This window comes from Callithrix jacchus, chromosome 15 (genome assembly GCF_049354715.1).
Source record: "Callithrix jacchus isolate 240 chromosome 15, calJac240_pri, whole genome shotgun sequence".
NCBI classification, from domain to species: domain Eukaryota; kingdom Metazoa; phylum Chordata; class Mammalia; order Primates; family Cebidae; genus Callithrix; species Callithrix jacchus.
Window position 1 is genome coordinate 59661252 of NC_133516.1, and position 22307 is coordinate 59683558.

Below are 22307 nucleotides of genomic sequence, written 5' to 3' on the forward strand. Positions count from 1 at the left end.
ACATTTGTCTGCCCTTGTAAATTAGGGAACATAGGTTTGGTACCTGCAACGTACAAGACAAAATTCTGATCATGTTGTGGGGGAAGTAAAAGTTAAAAACATATGGGTACTCTACCTAACATTAAAGACCTGACATCCTAACTAAGGAACTAATATGCAGTTATAAATTGGGATTTGACAAGTAGCACTGGAGAAAGGTGATTTATTATTCAGAGAAGTAGTAACTTTGATCTGTGGACATCTAGAAATGGTATCTGTTTGGAAGGTGAGCTGGGTGTCAAGGCAAGGAGATTTTATTTTAAAAGGCAGGTACGGGGCAGAGGAAACTGTCAAAACAAAACTATGCAGGCAGTACAATATGCAGCAAGCTGCTGACTGGAAAAACCAATTTGATGAAACATGGTTGTATGCCAGGGAGATTGGAAGATGTGTTCAGAAGAGTCAGTGAAATTTGACTGCAGATGGTCTATAAGGAAGGCAAAGTGCTACAGCGCATGGTAAAGTGTTGAATAGGCATCTGGAGACTGGAGTTTCAGTCTGGTCTCTGTCGCTTACTCACTGTGTTTCCTTGAGGACCATTTGACATCCGTGGCAAGTACATATCTTACCTGGAATATGATGGTGTCCAAATGGAAACCAGTGTATTAACTCACAGTGATTCCATACGGCAAATTTTTCTTCCAGGTTTGGGGTAGATCACCAGGTTACTGGTTAAACACCACACAAAGTAATTGGCTTGCGTGTAGGAACCATGTCTTAAAAATTTGTTGTATCTTTAAAGAGAGGAATCATACTTAGCCTTGGGAGATACATTATTTGAGAGATATAAGAACTGAAACCTCCCATGAGAATGGTAGACTGGATTTGTATGTCCCAACTAGCACTCATTGCAGTGCATGTAGTGTTCTATCTCTGTAGGTATGTTTTGATGTACTTGTTTTTATTCTTTTTCACAGTACATATAGTTGAACTCAATTAAGTTAATATGTAAGATGCATTTGGGCCATCCATCTCAAGAACAAGAATATGGAAAACAAAGTTTTTTATTTTAAAACTCTAGTTAAAGTTTTAAATGCCTTGAAATAAATATCAAAACTCCAAAAAAAAAAAAACATTGGCTTCTAAAAGGAGCCTACAGGCATTGAACAGTGTGTCCTAAGGGATCAAATGTCAAATATGATGGTTACTAACACACAGGGAGAAAGGGACCAGAGCCGGAAACCAGTAACAATATCTTCCAGTATTTTGGGGGAAGATGGAGGCAGAAAAGGATGAGGAAGAGAAAAGCATATGAAGACTGGGTTTCAAACTCAATTATGAAAACAGAAGAAATATTTATTTCTGCAAATATATCACCAAAATTACTATTAACTGAATTAATTCTTTTCATTTTACTATTTTCTATTAAACTGATCAAACAGGTTGAGTCTAGCCACTTAGAAAATAATGTTGAATATGTCTTGAACCAAACCAGTAGATGAGTTAGTTTAATTATATGCATTTACAACTGAAGAAACACAAAAGGGTCACTTTTACCAGGAGTTAAAGCTATGTGTTTTCCATAACTACCAAATTGGACTAAAAAAATTTATCTGAATAATCAATGTACAGTATATGAATTGATATCTCAGTTAATCTATATCATAAACATTGTTCAGCTCTATTCCTGTCTGATCAAAATTAATCTTTATAATGAAGTACCTTAGGTATTTTAGGATACCAGTATGATTTGTTTTTCAAGTTATCGAATAAAAATTCAGTTGTCTTCACTAAAATTTCAGGTATGTTTAGTGTTTTAATAAATTCTCTATCCAAATAAGGTATTTAAAGGTATTAGTTTCAGACTTCCTTTTAGTAAATGTGTTTATATGTGTAAGTTTTAACTTGCTAGTTTTGTAATATATATTAATTTCTAAAAAGGACTTAGAGCAAAAAAATCCAAACATACTTTGTTTAGTCCGGGTTTCACTTTAGAAAATACCACTGGTCAGCTCTGTGATACTATCTCCAGTTTGTGGGACCTTTTATCTTGCAACAAATTACAACAATTTTGAGTAACAAACACATCAGCAGTGAGGCCAGCTGAATTTAGGTAAACTCCTGCCGTACCCAGAGGAAACTTTTAAATTAAATCTTGAAAGAAAAAAAATTACTGAAAATTAAGAATTGGCAAATTTCTTGTAAATAGGTAGGTAGTAAATATTTTCTTTTTATTTTATGGGCCATATAATTTTTGTCACGCTACTCACCTCTGCTATCGTATCACAAAAGCAGTCACAGGCAATGCTGAAATCAGCAAGCATTGATGCGTTCCAATATTACTTACAAAAACAGATGTTAGGTTTTTGGCTATAGGGTCTGGGATTTGGCCTTTAGGCCATAATTTGTAAGGGATTTGGCTAAAGCTCATAGTTTGCTAGTCTTTGCTAAACATGACAGAGGTCCCAGATGAGGTCCTGAAATGAATTCTGAACAACCTTTGTCCCATGGAAGAAAAAGTAAATTTAGGAAACACTACACAGAATACCTCTTTTCTTACACACTGGAATTCAGTGTCATCTTATTAAAAGCTATAAGACATCTTACAATAAAGTGATCTGTCTGTGTTAGCTAATTCTACTCCCCAAAACACTTGTGACCTTGATATTTTTTTGTTATATCAGATATATTTGGGTATCTGTGATTTAGAAACAAGTTTCCAAACTGATAATTTGGGTATCTATTTAGATTGTCATATGCATATCTTTATTGAAATATCTTTTTGAATTCCTGAGTCGACTTTGTGAGTCACTTGTCTACAAAGGTAACCAGGAGAAATACTAACCTTCTTAAATGGTTCTGAATAATTTTCTGATTAGTCCTTCCTTAGGTTCTGGCACATTAATTCCTGCCAACAATTTGAGCTGTTGGCCTTACTCTGCTTTTTCCTCAGTAATTAAATCCATTATAGTTTAAATCAGTTCAACATGTATTTACCATGTATGATATTTTCCAATCACCCTGATTAATGAATGAGAGAGAATCTGGCTTTCCCTTTAAGGCATTGATAGTAACAAAGGCATAAAGACAATGGTTGGAATATCATATGCTGGATTCTGGATATTTGACAGCATCCAGAATCCAGCATATAACATATGAGAAGTACTAAGCCATTATTATGAGATCAGAGAAAGCTTTTAGCTCACGTTCATTCATCTAAGCTACAAATTTGAAACTAAGCACAGAGGGGACGAGACAGGGGAACAGCAGGTGCAAAGATAAGGAGACAAGATTGCCTGATGTATCAAGCCAACACATAGTATGGCTCTAATATAGATTTATGCTGCAGAGATTAGTGAGAGTTGGATTAAGCAGGTCTTTACTGACTTTGTAAAAGTATATTATGTCAGTGGAAAGTTGGAGGCTTGATCAGAGTTGTACTATGGTAATATAGCTATGGGTGGACTGTAGAGAATGGCCTGGAGGGGCAGGCTACTCAGAAGTAAGAATTTCTTTTCTTTTCTTTTTTAATTGTACTTTAAGTTCTGGGGTACATGTGCAGATCTTGCAGGATTGTTGCATAGGTACACACATGCCATGGTGGTTTGCTGTCTCTATCCCCTGTCACCTACATCAGGCATTTCTCCCAGTGTTGTCCCTCCCCAACCTCCCGGCTCCCTGCTGGCCCTCCCCTAGCCCTCCCACCCCCCAACAGACCCCAGTGTGTGATGTTCCCCTCCCTGTACCCATGTGTTCTCATTGTTTAACATTCACCTATGAGTGAGAACATGCAGTGTTTGGTTTTCTGTTCTTGTGTCAGTTTGCTGAGAATGATGGTTTCCAGATTCATCCATATCCCTAAAAAGGACATGAACTCATTGAGAATTTCTTAAACTGTTATTCAGTTTTCTCAGGGATTCTACCATGGGTAACCTATTATCCCAGGTTCATCTTTTAGACAGATAAGGTCCTCTCAAGATTCCTACCTTATGACAAGAAACCAAGAGCTACATGTTATTTTTTTCCTTGAAACCAGCTGTTTGCTAGTGTAAACATTCAACTATCTTTCCAGCTGGGTGCAGTGGCTCACATCTGTAATTTTAGCATTTTGGGAGGCTGAGGCGGGCAGATCATGAGGACAGGAGTTCAAGACCAGTCTGCCCAACATGGTGAAACCCTGTCTCTACTAAAAATACAAAAATTAGCTGGGTATGGTGGCACACACTTGTAAACCCAATTACTCAGGAAGCTGAGGCAGGAGAATCACTTAGACTGGGATCCAAGTAGCAGAGGTTGCAGGAGCAGAGATCATGCCACTGCACTCCAGCCTGGGCTACAGAGCGAGACTCCATGTCAAAAACAAAACAAAACAAAAAAACTGTCTTTCCATTTGGGGGATATTGGAAAAATTATAAAGAGTAAATAATTTTAGAGTTTTTTTAAACTTCAAATGAGGCTTTGTTATGTATTTATAGCAAAACAAAAATTGGCAACAAGAGGCTATCCTGAGTTTTATACCTGAAGGAAAAGTGGAGACAAACCAGGGCATTTTCCTTGACAACAGCAATTAACCAAGAAGAACCTCACCTTAAGGTTTGTTTTAAGACAGCAGAACTGGTGGGCATATAAATATACAAACATTTAATTACACACCCTTCCTGTTCTTGTGAACCTGTATGGTTTACTTACAAATGCATGAGATATTTTAGGAAGTTACCCTCAATCAGAATGCAGCATAATGCTGTGTTTACTATATATAAAATATGCACACCTTATCCAGTCTAGCTACTGCAGCACTTAACCAGATGTGAAATAGGTTTTTTCTTCCACAGAACAAATCATGCTGTTAACAGCTGAGCCCTGGTAAGTTTTATATATGTGTACATACAAGCACATATATACACACAAACATACATGCATAAAATCACATTAAAATATATATATATAATATTTGGAAATGTGATTTCTGTATTTTTCCTGTATTATAACCGTATGAGGAATGCCTACTCAACATTGCTTAGAAACACAACTTCTGAAGTCCAAAGTTAAGAGTGTGTGTAGTTTTTAATTAGTGACTGTTGTGGTTGTTGGTAGAGGGTCAGATGTTAAAAAGAAATAGGACAAAGTTTTTTTTTCTAAACTTGAGGATGTTGTCTTGAAACTTGCAGCTAAGATACAGTAAGGGAGGGGCTGGTAGGCAAGAAAAGAGAAACTGTGTGTAGACACGAATCTTTAACAAATCATTACATTGAATTTTCCTGAAGTAACCTAAACTATTTATGTTTTTCCTTTGTCTTTTGCCAGATCGCTGAAATAGCCTTAGTCTCAAAATTCATGTTATCACTAATTAGGATTTTATCCTCAGATTTTTTTCTATACATGATTCAACTATTTTTCAGTTTCCACAGATCACTAGAATTACTACAGTTTCTCCTACCAATATGCCTAGACTTTTAATTCAAGGAGGAAATTGGATGTCAGGAAAAGACAAACAAAAGCAAAAATGTAGTGTTAACAGTTATTCCCACTTTTATATTTTTATCTTTCTTTACATAGATCTCACATTGCATTGCAAGGAGCTTACACTAGTAGTAAATAAGAAATTTAGGGGAAACCTGCATGCTGCATTTTTAGCATACAGGAAGTACAAAATCCTGGCTTTGTTTTTTTCTTCATTAATATGCATGGTAACCTTGATTCTTTTCATACCTAAGTGTGACTATTCAGCAGTCCGATTTTAATTATTATAACAAAGTAACAGCATTGATTATATTGATTACCATCTTGGGTGTTCAGAATTTATTTTTTCACATAATTTTTTTCTATGACTATCTGTCTTCTGTGGGTAAACTTTTATGATCCTTGAACTTTTTCTGGAAATGATGCTGCAAACTATAAATATAATATCTGCAGTGGCATGTTGTATGTACACATCTTTCAACAAGGGTAGCTCCACTGATGTAAAAACAAAAAGACATTTAAAAGTCTGATTTTCAGAGTAGGATATTATTTATGCAGCATTGGCTTTATTTTAAAATAATTGTATACTTGCAGAAAAGTTGCAAAAATGTCAGCGTTTTCATATGCCCTTCACTCTGATTCTACTGTTGTTAATTTCATACGTAAGTATAGTATGATCAATGTCATACTATCATACATAAGTATAGTTCAGTTTAATGTCAGGAAAATGACATTGGTATAACATGCTAACTAAATAACAGACATTAGGAGTTTACTGGTTTTTCCATAATGTCCAGGCTGCAATCCACAATCTCCCAGTGTTTATCGCATTCATTTCTCCTTACTCATCTTGAGTCTGTGCCAGCTCCTGAGCCTTTTCCTGCCTTTTGAGATCCTGGCACTTTTGAAAACTACTAGTCAATTATGTTGTAGAATGTTACTCAATTGTCTTATGTTTACTCATTATTTTATCGAGGTCATGCATTGCTGGCAAGAGACCACAGAAGAGTATTGTGTCCCTCTCAGTGCTCCCTATCAAAGAGCACATGAGACCAGTATGTCTTATCATTAGTGATACTAATTTTGAATATTTGGTTAATATGGAGTCTACTGAGTTTTCCCACCCTGATATTAGTATTTTCCCACATTAACTTTAGACAAAGACACGTAAATTCTTAATTTCCTAAATGTAATGTACTCAATATGTTCTCTTATGCCTCAGTTTTCCTGCCTAAAAATTATTATACTGTAACACTAACCCTCATCTCAATGAGTGTAGTAAGAATTAATGTGCTGTCCTTTGGAGAATTTTGGACAAAAGTCACTATATAACTGGAAATGATCACTCTATCTCATTTTAAAGAAGAACATAAATAGAATGGTTAAAAGTAGATTGGCAGCGTATACTCATTTCACACCCAGAACTAGAGAGACATCTGTTATATATGTGACAGGCCAGGCCTGAAATCTGGTTCTCTCAGAACCAGTTAGTGTTTGCCCAATTTGGCCTAAGTCAGCCTGATTAAACAAAGAACACATTTATCACTTGCTCTCTAACAGGCTATTATACTAACTAGATGGATAACCACCCACTGATAAAAACAATAAATAATTTTTTAAAAACTGTCACATTCATAGTTTCTGCTGTTCATATAAGAGAGAAAAAAGTCCCTTGATATACTAAGGATTCTGGATCCATGTGCTGTAATTATGTCATATTAGTTTGTATCTGATAACAAAGTATCCCCACCATTGCAGAGAATGGCAAACTTTGCAAAGTAATTCACTGGCTTTCTACTCTAGTTTTATTTTTGAATGTCACTGCTATCGGCCCTCATATAATACACTAGGAGGAAATTGGCCACTTACAGATATAGAAGTAAGAAGGTAGGGAAACATATGCTAAAGAAATAAGTGGCTCACCTAACCCTCCAAGCCCCACTTTCCTCTTTGACAAATGGAAATAATCATATGTCTACCTCCTCAAGTTATTGTAAGCATTTGGTAATCTGTCTAAAACCTTTATATTGCAACTGACCCATGGGAAGTACTCAAGAAAAGAAACCCAGCTTGTCATTGTTATCACTTTATCATCTTTCATGTCTGAGACCCAGATTTGGGTGGAAAAGAGAAGAAAATGGAGGTGAGGCTTGCATAAATAGATTGGTTTAATTTGCAGGAAGCTTCTGAAAAACAATTTTATACCAAATAAGAATTCAATAGCATTTGTTAAACGATATGGAAATATCCCACCATCTGCATGTAGTCATGGACTAAAGCATGATGATATGAGGTGTACTTCTGCTCTTCAAGAGCACGTATTCATAGACAAATAAACCTAGAAAATGCAGAAGAATGCAAGCTCTATGATAGCAGGACTCAACTTTACCATGATACCCAGTGCTTATTGGTACTATACCTGACATATTGCATATATCCAAAAAATATTTTCAGATGAGTGTTCTAATCTAATATTTAGCTATAAATATATAATGGCATGAGATCTTGAACACAGTTTATTTATCATTACATGAAATGGGAGATCCCATATTATAGCTTAGCTAAAAAGTAGGGTGGTTTCCTGTTCCAACTTCCACCTATTTTTTTATTTATTATTATTCTTTTCTTCTTTTTTTTAAGACAGGGTCCTACTTCCATCACCCAGGCTGGAGTGCAGTGACACAATTATGGCTCACTGCAGCCTTGATTTCCCAGGCTCAGGTGATTCTCCCACCTCGGCCTCCTGAGTATCTGGGACTGCAGGAGTGTACCATCACACCCAGCTAATTGTATTTTTAGTAGAGATGGGGTTTCACCATGTTACTTAGACTAGTCTCGAATTTCTGGGCTCAAGTAATCCACCTGCTTTGGCTTCCCAAAATTTTGAAATTACAAATGTGAGCCACTGTGCATGGCCAACTCCATTTATTTTAAGAGAGTGACTTCTGAGTTCCTTCTAAGTTCCTTCTGAGTTCCTAACACTCATACTAAGATTACGTTGCTTATGTCGCTTTTGCGTTATTGTGGTGACCATTTTGCTTGCATTATCTTACATACTTCTCTATAAACATATGAGGTAGGCTCACTATCTCCATTTTATTGATATAAAATTGGAGAATCAGAAATAACTTGCCTAAAACAATACAAGTTTAAGACTTGAACTTAAGTCTATCTACAAAGACCATTTATATTTTGGACTGATATTGTTGCATTTGTCCACTGTTGTAGCCCTCTTAGAGTATTATATTGTCATTCCCCACCCCATATAATAAAATAATCTCCATGAGGGCAGACTCTATCTTATTCATTGCTATATCATACTGCGTATCAGTTACTAAAAGTTCCATCACTAATGTAAGTTAAGAATAGAGTGTCATAGTCTATTTTATTTAACCCTCTATTTTGGTAGAGCCCCTTATAAGGCTTTTGTGTTTGAAATCTTATTTCTGCTTCTGATTAAGGATATACAGACTCCCTTTTAGGCTACTGGTTATCTGATTTTCTGATTTGACTGTCCGAGCAATCGGCAAGCTGTGCATAATGATGAATGTACTAGTAAGCTTCCCCACTTAGTGTATCCAAGTAAAAGCCCTGAAAGTCACACGGTTCTTTCCACTTTAAATTTGACACCTAATATATTAGGTATTAGAGTGTTTTGTGCTTACCTTTAGCTCTTCTTTAGTTTAGGTGATTAAAAAATGCCTGTTGCTGTCTGTATGTGTAGCATGCTTCATTAACAGTGATTTATTTGGGAGGTTAGCAGAATTGGCACTCTGCAGCACACCAGAGGGCAGAAGAAAAACAAACGTGAGATGATTGCTAAGAAATCTTTCTTTCCTGCTCTGGTGATAGGAGCTTTAAAAGAGTTTGCAAAGTTGACTTCCCAGTACCCAGAAAGCATGGGTGAGAGTGGGGTTTCTGAAGATTGTAATTTCTCCCAAGTCCCTTGCATCCACTCTCTTCTAATGCACAGTGGGGAAATCCAAAGGGTCATGGATTTCCACCTTTGGCACAATGTGCTCCCTGTATTTGTGGTCTCCCAGAACCAGATTCTTCCACTGCTTCCCTCTCTTGTTTTTCCAGCAAGTTTGCTGACTTGAAACCATACTCAACTTTTTCTAACCGTGTAACTTCACTGTCATTTTACCAAAGAGGAAAGTGAGGCTAACAGAGGTTAAATGACTTGCCCAAGAACAGCAGCTAAATGGTAGAGCTGGGATTTAAACCTGGCTTGTGTGATTCTAAAGCCAGTGATCTCAACTGCCATAGGGAAGCAAATGAATTTTTATTTTACTTGCAATCTGTATTGATTTTGTCATGTCTACTTGAAATGCCATGTTGAGAGGATTCTGGGGCTGCCCTTGGGCTAAGTAGCAGAGTGCCATAATCAATTAGCATTGTTTTCCATAGGAGTGGGAAGGAGGAGTGGTGGTGCTCCATGTATTTTCCTGTCTTGAACTACGATCTAGTTTTGTTCTTGTTTTTATTGTAATGAGAGTGTAATAACATGGGAATGACATTGTAAAGAAAGGAGAAGTATCTGAGGCGCAATCTAAATGTGAGATGAAAACACCACATATTTTATAGAAACTACAGTTGCCTGCTGTTCTAATAATAAGGCTACAAAGAACTATTTGGGAGAAATTCAACAGAGTGTTTAAGTATCCATAGTCTTAAATCAAATTTTCAGAGTTCATTTATTTTAAATAATCTCAATTTTTATTTTAGATTCAGAGTGTACATGTGTCGGTTTGTTACATATTGTGTGATGCTGAAATTAAGGGTATGAATGATCCTATCACCCAAGTAGTGAGCATAGTACCCAATAAGCCGTTTTCAGCCCTTCCACCCCTCCCTCTCTCCTTGTTCCAATAGTCCCCAGTGTCTGTTGTTCCCATCTTTATGTCCATGAATATGCAATACTTAGCTCCCACTTGTAAGTGAGATCATGAAGTTTGTTTTTTTATTTCTGTTCCTGCATTAATTTGCTTAGGATAATGGCCTCCAGTGCATCCATGTTGCTGCAAAGAACATTTCATTCATTTTTTTTTTTTTTTTTGAGACGGAGTTTTGCTCTTGTTACCCAGGCTGGAGTGCAATGGCGCGATCTCAGTTCACCGCAACCTCCTCCTCCTGGGTTCAGGCAATTCTCCTGCCTCAGCCTCCTGAGTAGCTGAGATTACAGGCACGTGCCACCATGCCCAGCTAATTTTTTGTATTTTTAGTAGAGACGGGGTTTCACCATGTTGACCGGGATGGTCTTGATCACTTGACCTCGTGATCCACCCGCATTGGCCTCCCACGGTGCTGGGATTACAGGCCTGAGCCACTGCACCCAGCCCTTCATTCATTTTTATAGCTGCATAGTATTCCATGATGTGTATGTACCACATTTTCTTTATCTAATCCACTGTCAATGGGCACCTAAGTTGATTCTATGACCATTAATAGTACCGTGACAAACATACCAGTGCACGTGTCTTTTTGGTAGAACTATTTATTTTTCTTTCTTTCTTGTTTCTAAGACAGGGTCTTAAACTGTCACTCATGCTAGAGCACAGTGGCATGATCTTGGCTCTTTGCAGCCTCCAAATAGTGAGCTCAAACAATCCTCCCACGTTAGCCTCGCAAGTAACTGGGACTACAGGAAGGAGCCACTATGCCTGGCTAACTTTTCAAATTATTTTGTAGAGATGGTACCCCACTGTATTGCCCAGGCTTTTCTTGAAGTCCTGGACTGAAACAGTCCTCCTGCCCCAGCTTCTAAAAGTGTGGGGATTACAGGTGTGAGCCACTGTGCCCAGCCTGATTTATTTTCCTTGGGTATATACCAGTAATAGGATTTCTGGGGCAAATGGTAGTTCTGTTTTAAGTTCTTTAAGAAATCTCCAAACTGCTTTTCACAGTGGCTGAACTAATATACATTTTCACCAATATTTTATAAGCATTCTGAGGGTTCATTTTGTGAGTGATAGAAATATTCTATATCATGATGGTGATGGTGGTTGTATGACTGTATAAGTTTTTGAAATCTCATCAAACCATACATAAAAACAATGCATGTCTGTGCATAAAATATACAATAAACTTGGGAGGAAAATCAGAGAAATCCTATCTATTACTTATTAACTCTAATTTAGTTAACCCATAAAATGAAAATAATATCGTTGTCTACCTTCAAGGTTGTTTTAAAGGTTATATGAGTTAATACATAATACAGAGACTACTATGTAGTAAGTGTTCTGTAAATGGTACCTATTATTTATCATTTCTCCAGTTATTTTGTACTATATTTTACCATTACATTATCTCCAGTTTACCAGTTTATTTATGTACTATATTTTACCATTACATTATCTCCAGTTTACCAGTTTATTTGTGTACTATATTTTACCAGTACATTATCTCCAGTTTGCCAGTTTATTTATGCACTATATTTTACCATTACATTATCTCCAGTTTACCAGTTTATTTATGTACTATATTTTACCATTACATTATCTCCAGTTTACCAGTTTATTTGTGTACTATATTTTACCAGTACATTATCTCCAGTTTGCCAGTTTAATCACATACACTTTTATGTTGCTGATTTACTACATTGTACTGTGTACTCTCACAGATACATAAGCTTCATATGTATGGATAATTGTGAAAAAATTATAGCTGAATACATGGCTCTTCTGTTTTTAACTAAACAATATTAGAAGACTAGAACCTTTTAAATCTGTTTTTCAACTGAATTGTTCAAGTGTTAAATATCTATATGTCCTAAATAAATAATACTAATTAAAACTGATGGAGTATAAGGTGTGTTTGAAAATATTGAAAGCATTAGCTATGATAGAATGTTTATGATGAATTTATGGTTTATACTTAGACACCATAAATTTTTGTTATTAAAGAGGAAATTATTAATTCAGAAAAAAACCAAATACTATTAAAAAAAGGAAATAAAAGCAGTATACTCTCAAGCTCAGCTAACAAATAATGAAATTATGTTCTATAACTAAGTTTGGACAACAGAAGCAAGGCGTGTTTGTGTTTGTGTATGCATGCCTATCACTGGGAGTGATTATGTAAGAGAGCTGAATATCATCATTCATAACAAATTAATAATACATAAAACAAAACAATCAAGAAATAGTAGTATAAGCATGTTATTTTTTCAAATTATTATTATTGAACTACTTACCAGAAAAACAGCTTGTTGCCCCTGAACAATATTTTCCTCAGGGAACTAACTGCTAGTATTTAAGCTATGTTCAAACATTCCCTTAATAAAAGTAAAAATTAAATAAAATGTTTAAAAGAATTATAATAAGTAATTACTTAGTGAAGGTTATGGGACAGTGGATATGGACTCGTGGTTTGGGATTAAACTTTCAGTAACAGTGTAATACACAGAATTTAAAAGTAGAATATCTGAAGCAACTTTGATGAATGGGAAGATGATATAATCCAAAAACACTGTTACAAGCCTTGAATGGCTCTGGGAATGACAAAAACATAGTCACTACTTCATTTAACTACTTAAATATCTTTGGCATATATAACCTTCTTCTTATAGAATAATATAATTAAAAGTTTCAAGAATCCTTAAAAACAATCTGGTCCAGTCCTCTGTTCTATTCCTGAAGAAACTTGTCCAGCAAGCAAATAACAGTACTCAGCCTGGAACCCAGTTACTCTGAATCTTATCCCATTGATCTTTTGAAATATCTTTGTGATTATTGATGTTACTACAGTTTTTGGAAAAGGGTCTTCTCAGTACCAAAATATAAAGGTCCAACATCAAAGTAGAATAAGGTTTTCTATAAGGGGAAAGTATATTGAGAAATTGGTAGTAGGTATATACTGCAAGAAATTTCAGTGAAAGACTTCTCCAAATTAATCTGCAAAGCTGTGGACTCTCAGACTATGTAAGAGATGCTTCAGTAAGTTAAGGATGTAATTAAGTAAGGATGTTCAGTAGGTAAGGTGATACATTAGCTACCTGGTTTTTATTCCAGATGATTTCTGCCTCACTATATTTATGGTTAGAATCATCACAAGTAGAAAGTCTTTTAAAATGGGGAGCAACTGTATACCTTAGCTGACCCTTCATCATTCCTCAAGGTCTTCTTTAATGTGGTCTTATAATGGAAACAGTGTCTAAATCAGCCATTGGGTAGGTTTGTATGTTCTAAATAAGGGATTCCATCTTATACATGTCTGCCTCTTGTTTAATAGATGTAGCTTCCCAAATATATTATCCAAGTCCCTTATGTCTTCTTTTCTTTTACACTGTTCTATTCACATTTTCAGATGCTTGGGACAAATAATCCAGTGAGAGAAACCAAGCAACACATATTTTTCCACCATTCCTGGCAGACTACTTACTCCAATCTCCAGTGAAGTAGGAAAGACATCACCTATAGGAGTGAAATCTGTTTTTACTGCTATATATAGTATAAAGCTGGTAGAAGGAGAAAATCCAGCATGTTAATTTGATTGACTGATATGATATCAATTTTTATTATCTAAGAATAACCTATACACTAACTACCATAATCACAGGAAGTATAGATAATCTGTACTACTCATTTGACATACAAACTTAAACTATCTTGCATGGTCAATAATCTTTTCTATCCAACAGAGTTATAATATCCTTGTGGGGAGAGACCTTGACCCAAAACTCTTTATATTTCACATTTTACCAATTGAATAATGGGCACTCAGCAAATATCTATTGACTGATTGAACATTAAGATTTGACTGTATGCCATTTTCCTCTAAAGCTATTGGCATATTGCTTTCTGAGGAAGCCTATTTTCTCTCTTGCTTTCATTTCTGTTCCGCGAGTCCTCACCATTGTGATTGACCGTACCCCTCATTAGCTAATTACAGAGTTAGGAAACTCTCAACTCTACAAATGGCAACTGTGGATGATCCGTTTTAGAAAATCTCTGCCTTAAGAAGGGTAGCACTCTAAGTAATAATTAGCAAGAAAATAAATGTTTGTTGTTCTTCACTTAGGAGTAAAGAAACTTATTCACAATTATACTATCACAAAGGACTTCTGAGTTAACACTAGTGAAACGTAGCCTTCTGACAAAGTCTCAGCTCTGAAACCTGTGCTGTCCTTTACATCATAAATATTACAGATTATGCACCTTGGCTTACTGGCATCTGGCTTTACTTCTGCAAAAGGACAACGTGAAAAGTTAGAGAGAAAAGAGTCATGATCAGAACGTTATGTCACACTTTAAAAGATACATTACTTTTAGAAAAGAGTTCATTACCTTTAGAAACAAGTTGAGTATTTGAAGTGTGAAGACATAGATTTCAATACTGGCTCTATTGATTTCTAGATATTTAACCTTGGACAAGTTTCATAGCCTCTCATATTCTAATTTCCAAGGTTGTAATTTTATAGAGGATGAAGATGGCTGACTCCCAGCCATGTTATAACGATTAAATGAGAAGTGAATGTATGATCACCTGATAGGTCCACAAAATAAGTTAGCTACTTTTATTCTTTCCTTTACATATCAGCTACTGATTGGCTGCCTGTTCTGGTGGTTCACTATTCTATGTGCCTCTTAAACATCAATCAAGAATACAAAGATTTCTACCTTCATAGAGTTAAAAATCTATTTGGCGGGGGCCAGAAGGTAGAATTTGAATCTAAGTTTAAATGACGATAGTTAATACTCACATGCAAAACAAGCCAGTTGACCTTCACAGTACACTTGTGAGGAAGATAGGGCTTCTGGCATGATCCCTAACCTACAAACAAACATGTTTGCAGAGACTAAGTGGCTTTCCCAAAGTTAGATAATCTGTGGTAAATCCAGGAAGAATTCAGTGTGCATGAATCCATGTTTTCCCACTCTGTCTTGCTGCCATGAGGCCTTGAAAAACATATTTTATTGGAATTATACTTAGTAAGTAGAGATGTAGTTAACTTGCTAACCAGAGGAGAAAAGTAAAATGGTAAATATATATAGTGTGCCTTGGGGGATTGTATTTTTAGCAGATCTTCATACAGAAAAATCAAACCTGTTTAGGTCCTTCCCCTGTTGAAAGTCATTCTCACCCTCCCCATAGCCTTCAGAATCAAGTCTAGAATCTTTAATTTACATTCAAAGATGACAGGAGACCAGGCTCGTGATTTGCCTTCCAGCCTCTTTCCCCCTCAGCCCGTAACTCCCAAACTCAGGCTGTATTGTGCTGTCTTTAACAAGGATAGTTATGAGGTTTTAACTTTGCGCCAGTACCTGAGCTCAGTGCCTTCCATGCAATCTCATTAATCCTTTCCACGAGCTTGGCACATATGTACGTTGCTGCTATTTCACAGCTGGACCACGTAGATGGAGAATGGGAAGTCCAGGAATAGAGCACAAGCTAGACTCAGCAGACTATGCTTTTCATTATCTTGCACTGCTATAACTTGAACATTCTCACAGCTTCTTGCCAGTTTGTTTTCCAAGTCACTTGGCTCAGAATTCCCTTCCTGCCTCTTATTTATACTTTGTGAATCACTTCAAACTGGTGGCCCCTTTGGGGAGCTTTCTTGAAGCTCCTGCTCTATCCTACCTCCCAGCTCAGTTCAGTGATAATCTTTTGCTTCCTTAACACCTTGTTCTTAATAAACTTACTACACGCCTTGCTGCAAATTATAATTACTGGTTTATTAGTTCCTCTTGCCAAGTAAAACTGTGAGCCCCTTGACTACAAGACCCACACCTCCCTAAATTCTACATACCCAACACCTAGCCCTGTCCCTACCATGTGGTAAACACAATTACATTTTTTGTTGAGCTGAATCAGTACTATTTGGATACCAGCAAAATTTTAATCCAGTGGAGTGCCCAAAACAGATAAATACATGATGAAGCCCTGGATATAGATTCTTGGAAACCAGGACTCTCAAGGGAAAACTGATTCATGCTTTTGTTTTCAGCACTTAGTCCAGAGATCTTCAGTATGACTGTCAGTATGAGGACTGTTTGAAGCGTTGAGGGAAGTTTTGTTCTGTGCATGAATGTGAAAAAAAAAAAAACACCTTGTACAATTCTTAGTTATTCATCTCCTCCTGGCTCAGTGAGAGAAAACAACTGAGGCCTGTTTCATTGTGTGACTTCCTTCCCAGGATTTATGAGTCTCATCCTTCGGCAGGATCTCAAAGTAAGTGCTGAGTATACTACCTTTGCTACAGCCACCTTTGGATAAGCCAGAGAGAGCTCACAGCTGCAGGGGAAATCTATTGCCACCATAACTCTTGGCTCATCCTGCAGCTTTCTTTCTGGCTCTGACAGAAAAATGGAAATTATGAAACTTTGTATCCTGCACCAGAGTACCACATGAGATCCATGAATCTTCAGCTCCCTTCAGAAAACCTGATGCTTTGATTACCACTGCCCACTGAAAGATTACTGTCCATGACCCCATTATTTCTGATTAGCGAGGGTGAACCTTACCTACCCGAATGTAAATAAATGCCAATAGGTTTCTTGAACTTTTCCATCCTTAAAAATCTATAGCCCTTAATAGAACATGCACTGTAAATAGTATCATATCATGAACTAAATCTTTATCATGTAATTGGATACATTTCCTAAGCTAATTTTAATTGCTTCAAGAAACTGCTTAACACTGTAGATCAATCCTGAGGTCCGAGATGACATTTCTCTCACAAAATTAATTATTAATACCCTGATCATTTGCTTAAGACATTAATAGTTTTCATTGATCAGCACATCCTGTTTATCTAAAATGGCCTAATCACCATGCATGTCAGAAGAATATCTGAACATATCCAATTAGAGATACTGTTGGCTTTTTGTCATATCAGCAGATCAGAAGTTAAGAGTCCCTTTTGTCTTCACAACATATTAAGACTAGCTTTATCAGAAACTCAGCTATTAAAGGGCACAAAAGAAAGGCAAGTTCTCTAATGATGGTTGTTCATTTTCTATTAGCTTCCTAGTAAACATACAGGCTTTGCAGTGATCACATGGTTTAAATTAATGCTAAGAGCCCATCATTAAGTAGCTTGTGTTGGTCCATGTTTTCATGTAAGCCTGTGTTTGCTCACAGTGTTTTTCTTATAAGTGGGAGTAAGACGAGAAACTCCAAGTTCTTTTCTGCTTAAAAATAGTGGGGCTCCCACAGTGGATACATATATCAAAACATCACTTTGCATACCATAAATATATACATTTATTATTTGTCAATTTAGAAGTAATATAAATGTAATATATTTTTAAATGAAAGCTAAAATAACACATTGAGACCACAGTAATATATGGCAATGTAGGATGCTGTGGAGTTTTCAAAGGAGTTTCAAAGGGAAACCAGGTTTCCCTTGAAACAAGATTCTGAGGGAGGTTGGATGGAGTGGATTAGCCAGGACCACATAACAGGTTTCTGCCAGAGTTTTAAACAGAAGGCAGGACTCCCAATTCCCTAGATTTCTGGTTTATTTGATTAACTGATGACTGGGTAGCATCCTGCTCATCTTTCAGACCCCAGGGGGAGCTCACCTCCTTTATGAGGATTCCCAAATGAAAAGTTTCCTCCTTCCATAATAAGGACATATCATATTGCAATTACTTGAAATTGTGGGTAAGAGCCCTTACTAGATAAAGAGACTCTAGAGGATAGAGATGGTGTCTTGTTCCTTTTGGGTAGGTCCAGTGCTTCACCTTGTCTCTGGCAAGCAGAAGATGCTTCATATATACATTCACACATGGCATGCTGGCAGGATAGGTAGAAGAAGAGATGAGTAGATGAGAGGAACCACAGAGAGAGTTCTGTTTCACTAACTTCATGTTGCAATCCTTCAGCACCGGATGGCAATTTGGCTTTACTTGAGTCATGCAGTGTTTAAATTTTTTTTTTTTTTCTTTTAAGACACGGTCTCCTTCTGTTGCCCAGGCTACAATGCAGTGGAATGATTATGACTTACTACAGTCTCGAATTACTGGGTTGAAGTAATCCTCCTGTCTTAGCCGCCTGAGTAACTTGGACTACAGGCATGTACCACCATGCCAGGCTGATTTTTAATTTTTTTTTGTAAAAGTGAGGGTCTCACTATGTTGCCCAGGCTGGTCTTGAACTCCTGGCCTCAAGTGATCCTCCCATCTTGGCCTTCCAAAGTTCTGGGATTACAGGTGTGAGCTACCACAGCTGACCTTAAAAAGTATTTTAAACTAATTTTCAATACATAAACCTTAGGATATTTTCAAAATACAGCAATATATTCAACTTTTCTTTGAAAAGTTGTGGATGTCCCTCCAACCCTGGATCTGTGTTCCACATTCCCCATCTGCTTGAGCTAAAGGCACCTGTTCCCTTAAGCAAGGACATTCCTACATTCCCCAGTATGACAGTGTCCCACAGCTTCACTCAGTTACTTAAAAAGCTTTTGGTAAAGGTAATGAGTAGCCTCTCTTTACTGCAGAATTCTCCTAATTCAACATTCCTGGCTAACAGAAGTATTAGTGTTCCTAATTATGTGCTGGATTTATGCAAATGAACCTAGTAGGCAGCTACTGATAGCTGGTTGGATTTCTCTAACTAGGCACTGGAGCTGCATATTTCTTTTTTTTTTTTTGGTGGGGGGAGGAAGGCAGGAAGGAAGGGAAGAAGGACAGTAGGGAGGAAGGAAGGGATGAAGGAAGGAAGGAAGGGAGGAAGCAGGGAGGGAGGGAGGGAGGGAGGGAAGGGAAGGAAGGAAATCAAGCAATGAAAGAGACATTGCCGACCTGGATCTAGAGGTTTACAAGTTGATTTCTTTTTTTTTTTGAGAGAAGGAAAGAAAAAAAAAATAAGTAAAGGAGAGGAAGAAAGAGGAAGAGAAAGAGGGAGAGTAAATGGAAATATTGCTTTATTTTGAAAAAAATTGGGTATTAATAATGGCCAATCAATGTTTTATTTAAACTAATGGGTAGGTGTGATGTGGTATTGACAAGAATGTATATTTTGTGTATTTGAAGTGGAGAGCTCTATAAATATTTATTAAGTTTACTTGTTCTGGATCTGAGTTCGAGTCCTTGATATCCTTATTAATTTTCTGTCTCATTGAATCTAAGTCTCCTATCTGGGTGTTAGGATCGTTAGCTCTTGTTGTTGTATTGATCCTTTTACCACTATATCTTTGTTGCTTTAAAATCTATTTTATCCGATACAAGAATTGCAACTCCTGCTTTTTATTTCTTTATTATTTATTTTTGCTCTCCATTTGGTTGGTAAATCTTTCTCCATCCCTTTGTTTTGAGTCTTTGTGTATCCTTGCATGTGAAACAGGTCTGGATGTAACATGCCGTTGGGTTTTGGCTGTGTCTTTTGATTGGGAATTTAGTCAATTTAAATTTAGGGTTACTGCCATTTGATGTTGACTGGCTGTTTTATCCATTTGTTGGTGTAAATTCTTCTTTATGTTGGTGCTCTTTACTTTTTGGTGTATTTTTAGAAAGGCTAAAACTGGTTGTTTGTTTCTGTGTGTAATGCTTCTTTCAGAAGCTCTTGTAAAGCAGGCCTGGTGGTAATAAAATCTCTGAGTTCTTGCTTGTTCATAAAAGATTTTATTTTTCCCTCAGTTGTGAAGCTTAGTTTGGCTGGATATGAAATTCTGGGCTGAAGGTTCTGTTCTTTGAGGATGTTGAATATTGGCCCCCACTCTCTTCTGGCCTGTAGAGTTTCTGCCGAGAGATCTGCTATAAGTCTGATAGGCTTGCCTTTGTGGGTTATCCAACCTTTCTCTCTGGCTGCCCTTAGTATCCTCTCCTTCGTTTCAAACCTGGTGAATCTAACGATTATGTGCCTTGGGGTTGCTCTTCTTGAGGAATATCTTTGTGGTGTTCTCTGTATTACCTGGGGTTGAATGTTGACCTGCTTTGCTAGTTTAGGAAAATTTTCCTGAATAATAGCCTGAAGGGTATTTTCCAGCTTGGATTCATTCTCTCTGTCGCATTCAGGTACACCTATCAAACGTAAATTTGGTCTTTTCACATAGTCCCACATTTCTTGGAGACTTTGCTCATTCCTTTTTATCCTTTTTTCTCTAATCTTTTCTTCACGTTTTATTTCATTAAGTTGGACTTTGACCTCTGATATCCCTTCTTCTGCTTGAACAGTTCGAGTGTTTAAACCTGTGCATACTTCTCGGAGTTTCTGTATTGTATTCTTCAGTTCCATTAATTCACTCATACTCCTCTCTAAGTTGTCTATTCTCAATAGGATTTCATCAAACCTTTTTTCAAAGTTCCTAGTTTCTTTACGGTGGGCTACAACATATTCTTTTAACTCACCAAAGTTTGTTATTATCCATTCCTTGAAGAGTGATTCTGTCCTCAGGAGGCGCTCGTTCTCCATCAAGCCTTGTTCCATTGTCGATGTGGAACTGTGATCATCTTTAGAGGGAGAGGCGTTCTGACTTTGAGTATTCTCAGCTTTTTTACGCTGGTTTCTTCCCGTCATTGTAAATTTATCCTCCTCTCGTCTTTGAAATTACCAACTTTCAGATTAGGTCTCTTGAGTGGACGTCCAGGTTGTTAGTTCCCAGGGCCAGAGCAGCGGCGTTAAAACTGTTGGTGCTTTTCTGCCCAGGATTCTCCTGTCGGGCTTCCTTCTTGTTTCCGTAGTAAGCGACTCTGCCTTCCTGGGGCTCCAAACCTCGGTCAGAAGGGAAAGCGGTCCCGTTTACTCTGCTCGGAGAGCTGCCATGCCGACCACGAGAGTCTTGCTGGCGACCCGTGTGTTTCCACCACTGGGGGATCTTCTGCTCCGTAAGCGACCAGACTTTGTCTGAAAGTGTGGCGTCCTCTAGTTCTCCGCGCCTTCCCTGAGAGCTGCAATCCCGGGATGTTAGCGATCGGCCATCTTGGATCGTTCTCGGAGCTGCATATTTCTATGGCATGTTAGAAATGAAGCATGTGGCAAAGGGAAAAAATATTTGAATCAATGGGGTAGTCATAATTTCCCCCCCGATATAACTCCATTATTAAAATTGGGAATTTCTACCTGAGGTCCACCAATGTGAACCCTACTTTAGTCTGTGGCAGTTCTGTATTTGCTTTTTTAAAAAAAATTTCTAATTGGAAAATAAATAAGAATGGAGTCTGGACACAGAGGGATATTGCAAAGCATATTCCATTCCCCTGCCTTCAGGTTGGTTTATGTCTAATCAGAAACTGTACTTGTCTTCACTCAGTAGCCACAGGCACACCTCAGCTCCAATCCCTGCCTGAGTATTATTTGAAAGAAAAGAATAGGAGGCTTATTTGCTTTATATTAATAATTTAACATGTTCCTCTCTTCCCCTCCAATGGTACTTTCCCACAAGTGAGTTTTATTTATATTCAAGTAAAGATAAACTTGCAGAGACCACAAGGAGAAATACTCCCAAATCTCATTGTAATGTGTCTTCTTTCCTACAGATTAAAGGTTATACAAAACTTAAAAGAAGCAGCGATTCTATTCACTTGTTATTGGACTTGAAACTCCCTTTCACCTCGGAAACTGAAGATGAGGTTGCCATGGGAACTGCTGGTACTGCAATCATTCATGTTGTGCCTTGCAGGTAGAGTGTCATTTTAAAACTTTTTGATTTAGAAATGCCACTGTATTTCACACTAATTCAAAAGTGGGCCTTCACTTTAGATGGCAATGATGAAATCACAAGAGTGTACGGTACTATGACTAGCATTTGCTGACACTGTTGAGTATACCTTCCTGATGGTCTTTTATTCATGGTGTTGTATCCAGAGATAGACACTGATGCTTCACCTGTCTATCTGGTCCTTTTACAGTCGTTTGAGCCATTATTTAGTTTGAACATTGTTAGTTTTGCTCATCCCAGTGTCCATTTGCACAGA

The 22307-nt window shown here is 37.2% G+C and overlaps 1 protein-coding gene across 17 annotated transcripts in view; it reads left to right on the top strand.

The window, feature by feature from the left end:
- Positions 1–22307, top strand: part of CNTN4 (contactin 4) — a 994033-nt gene that overhangs the window by 451601 nt on the left and 520125 nt on the right. For 13 of the 17 annotated variants that reach the window (XM_078351516.1, XM_008982045.5, XM_078351518.1 and 10 more), the window contains one exon: positions 21870–22012. The exons of the other annotated variants lie outside the window; for them this stretch is intronic. In XM_078351516.1, coding sequence (XP_078207642.1) covers positions 21958–22012 — 55 coding nt within the window. In that variant the 5' untranslated portion in view covers positions 21870–21957. The remainder of the gene's footprint in view (positions 1–21869; positions 22013–22307) is intronic. 17 annotated transcript variants of the gene reach the window in all.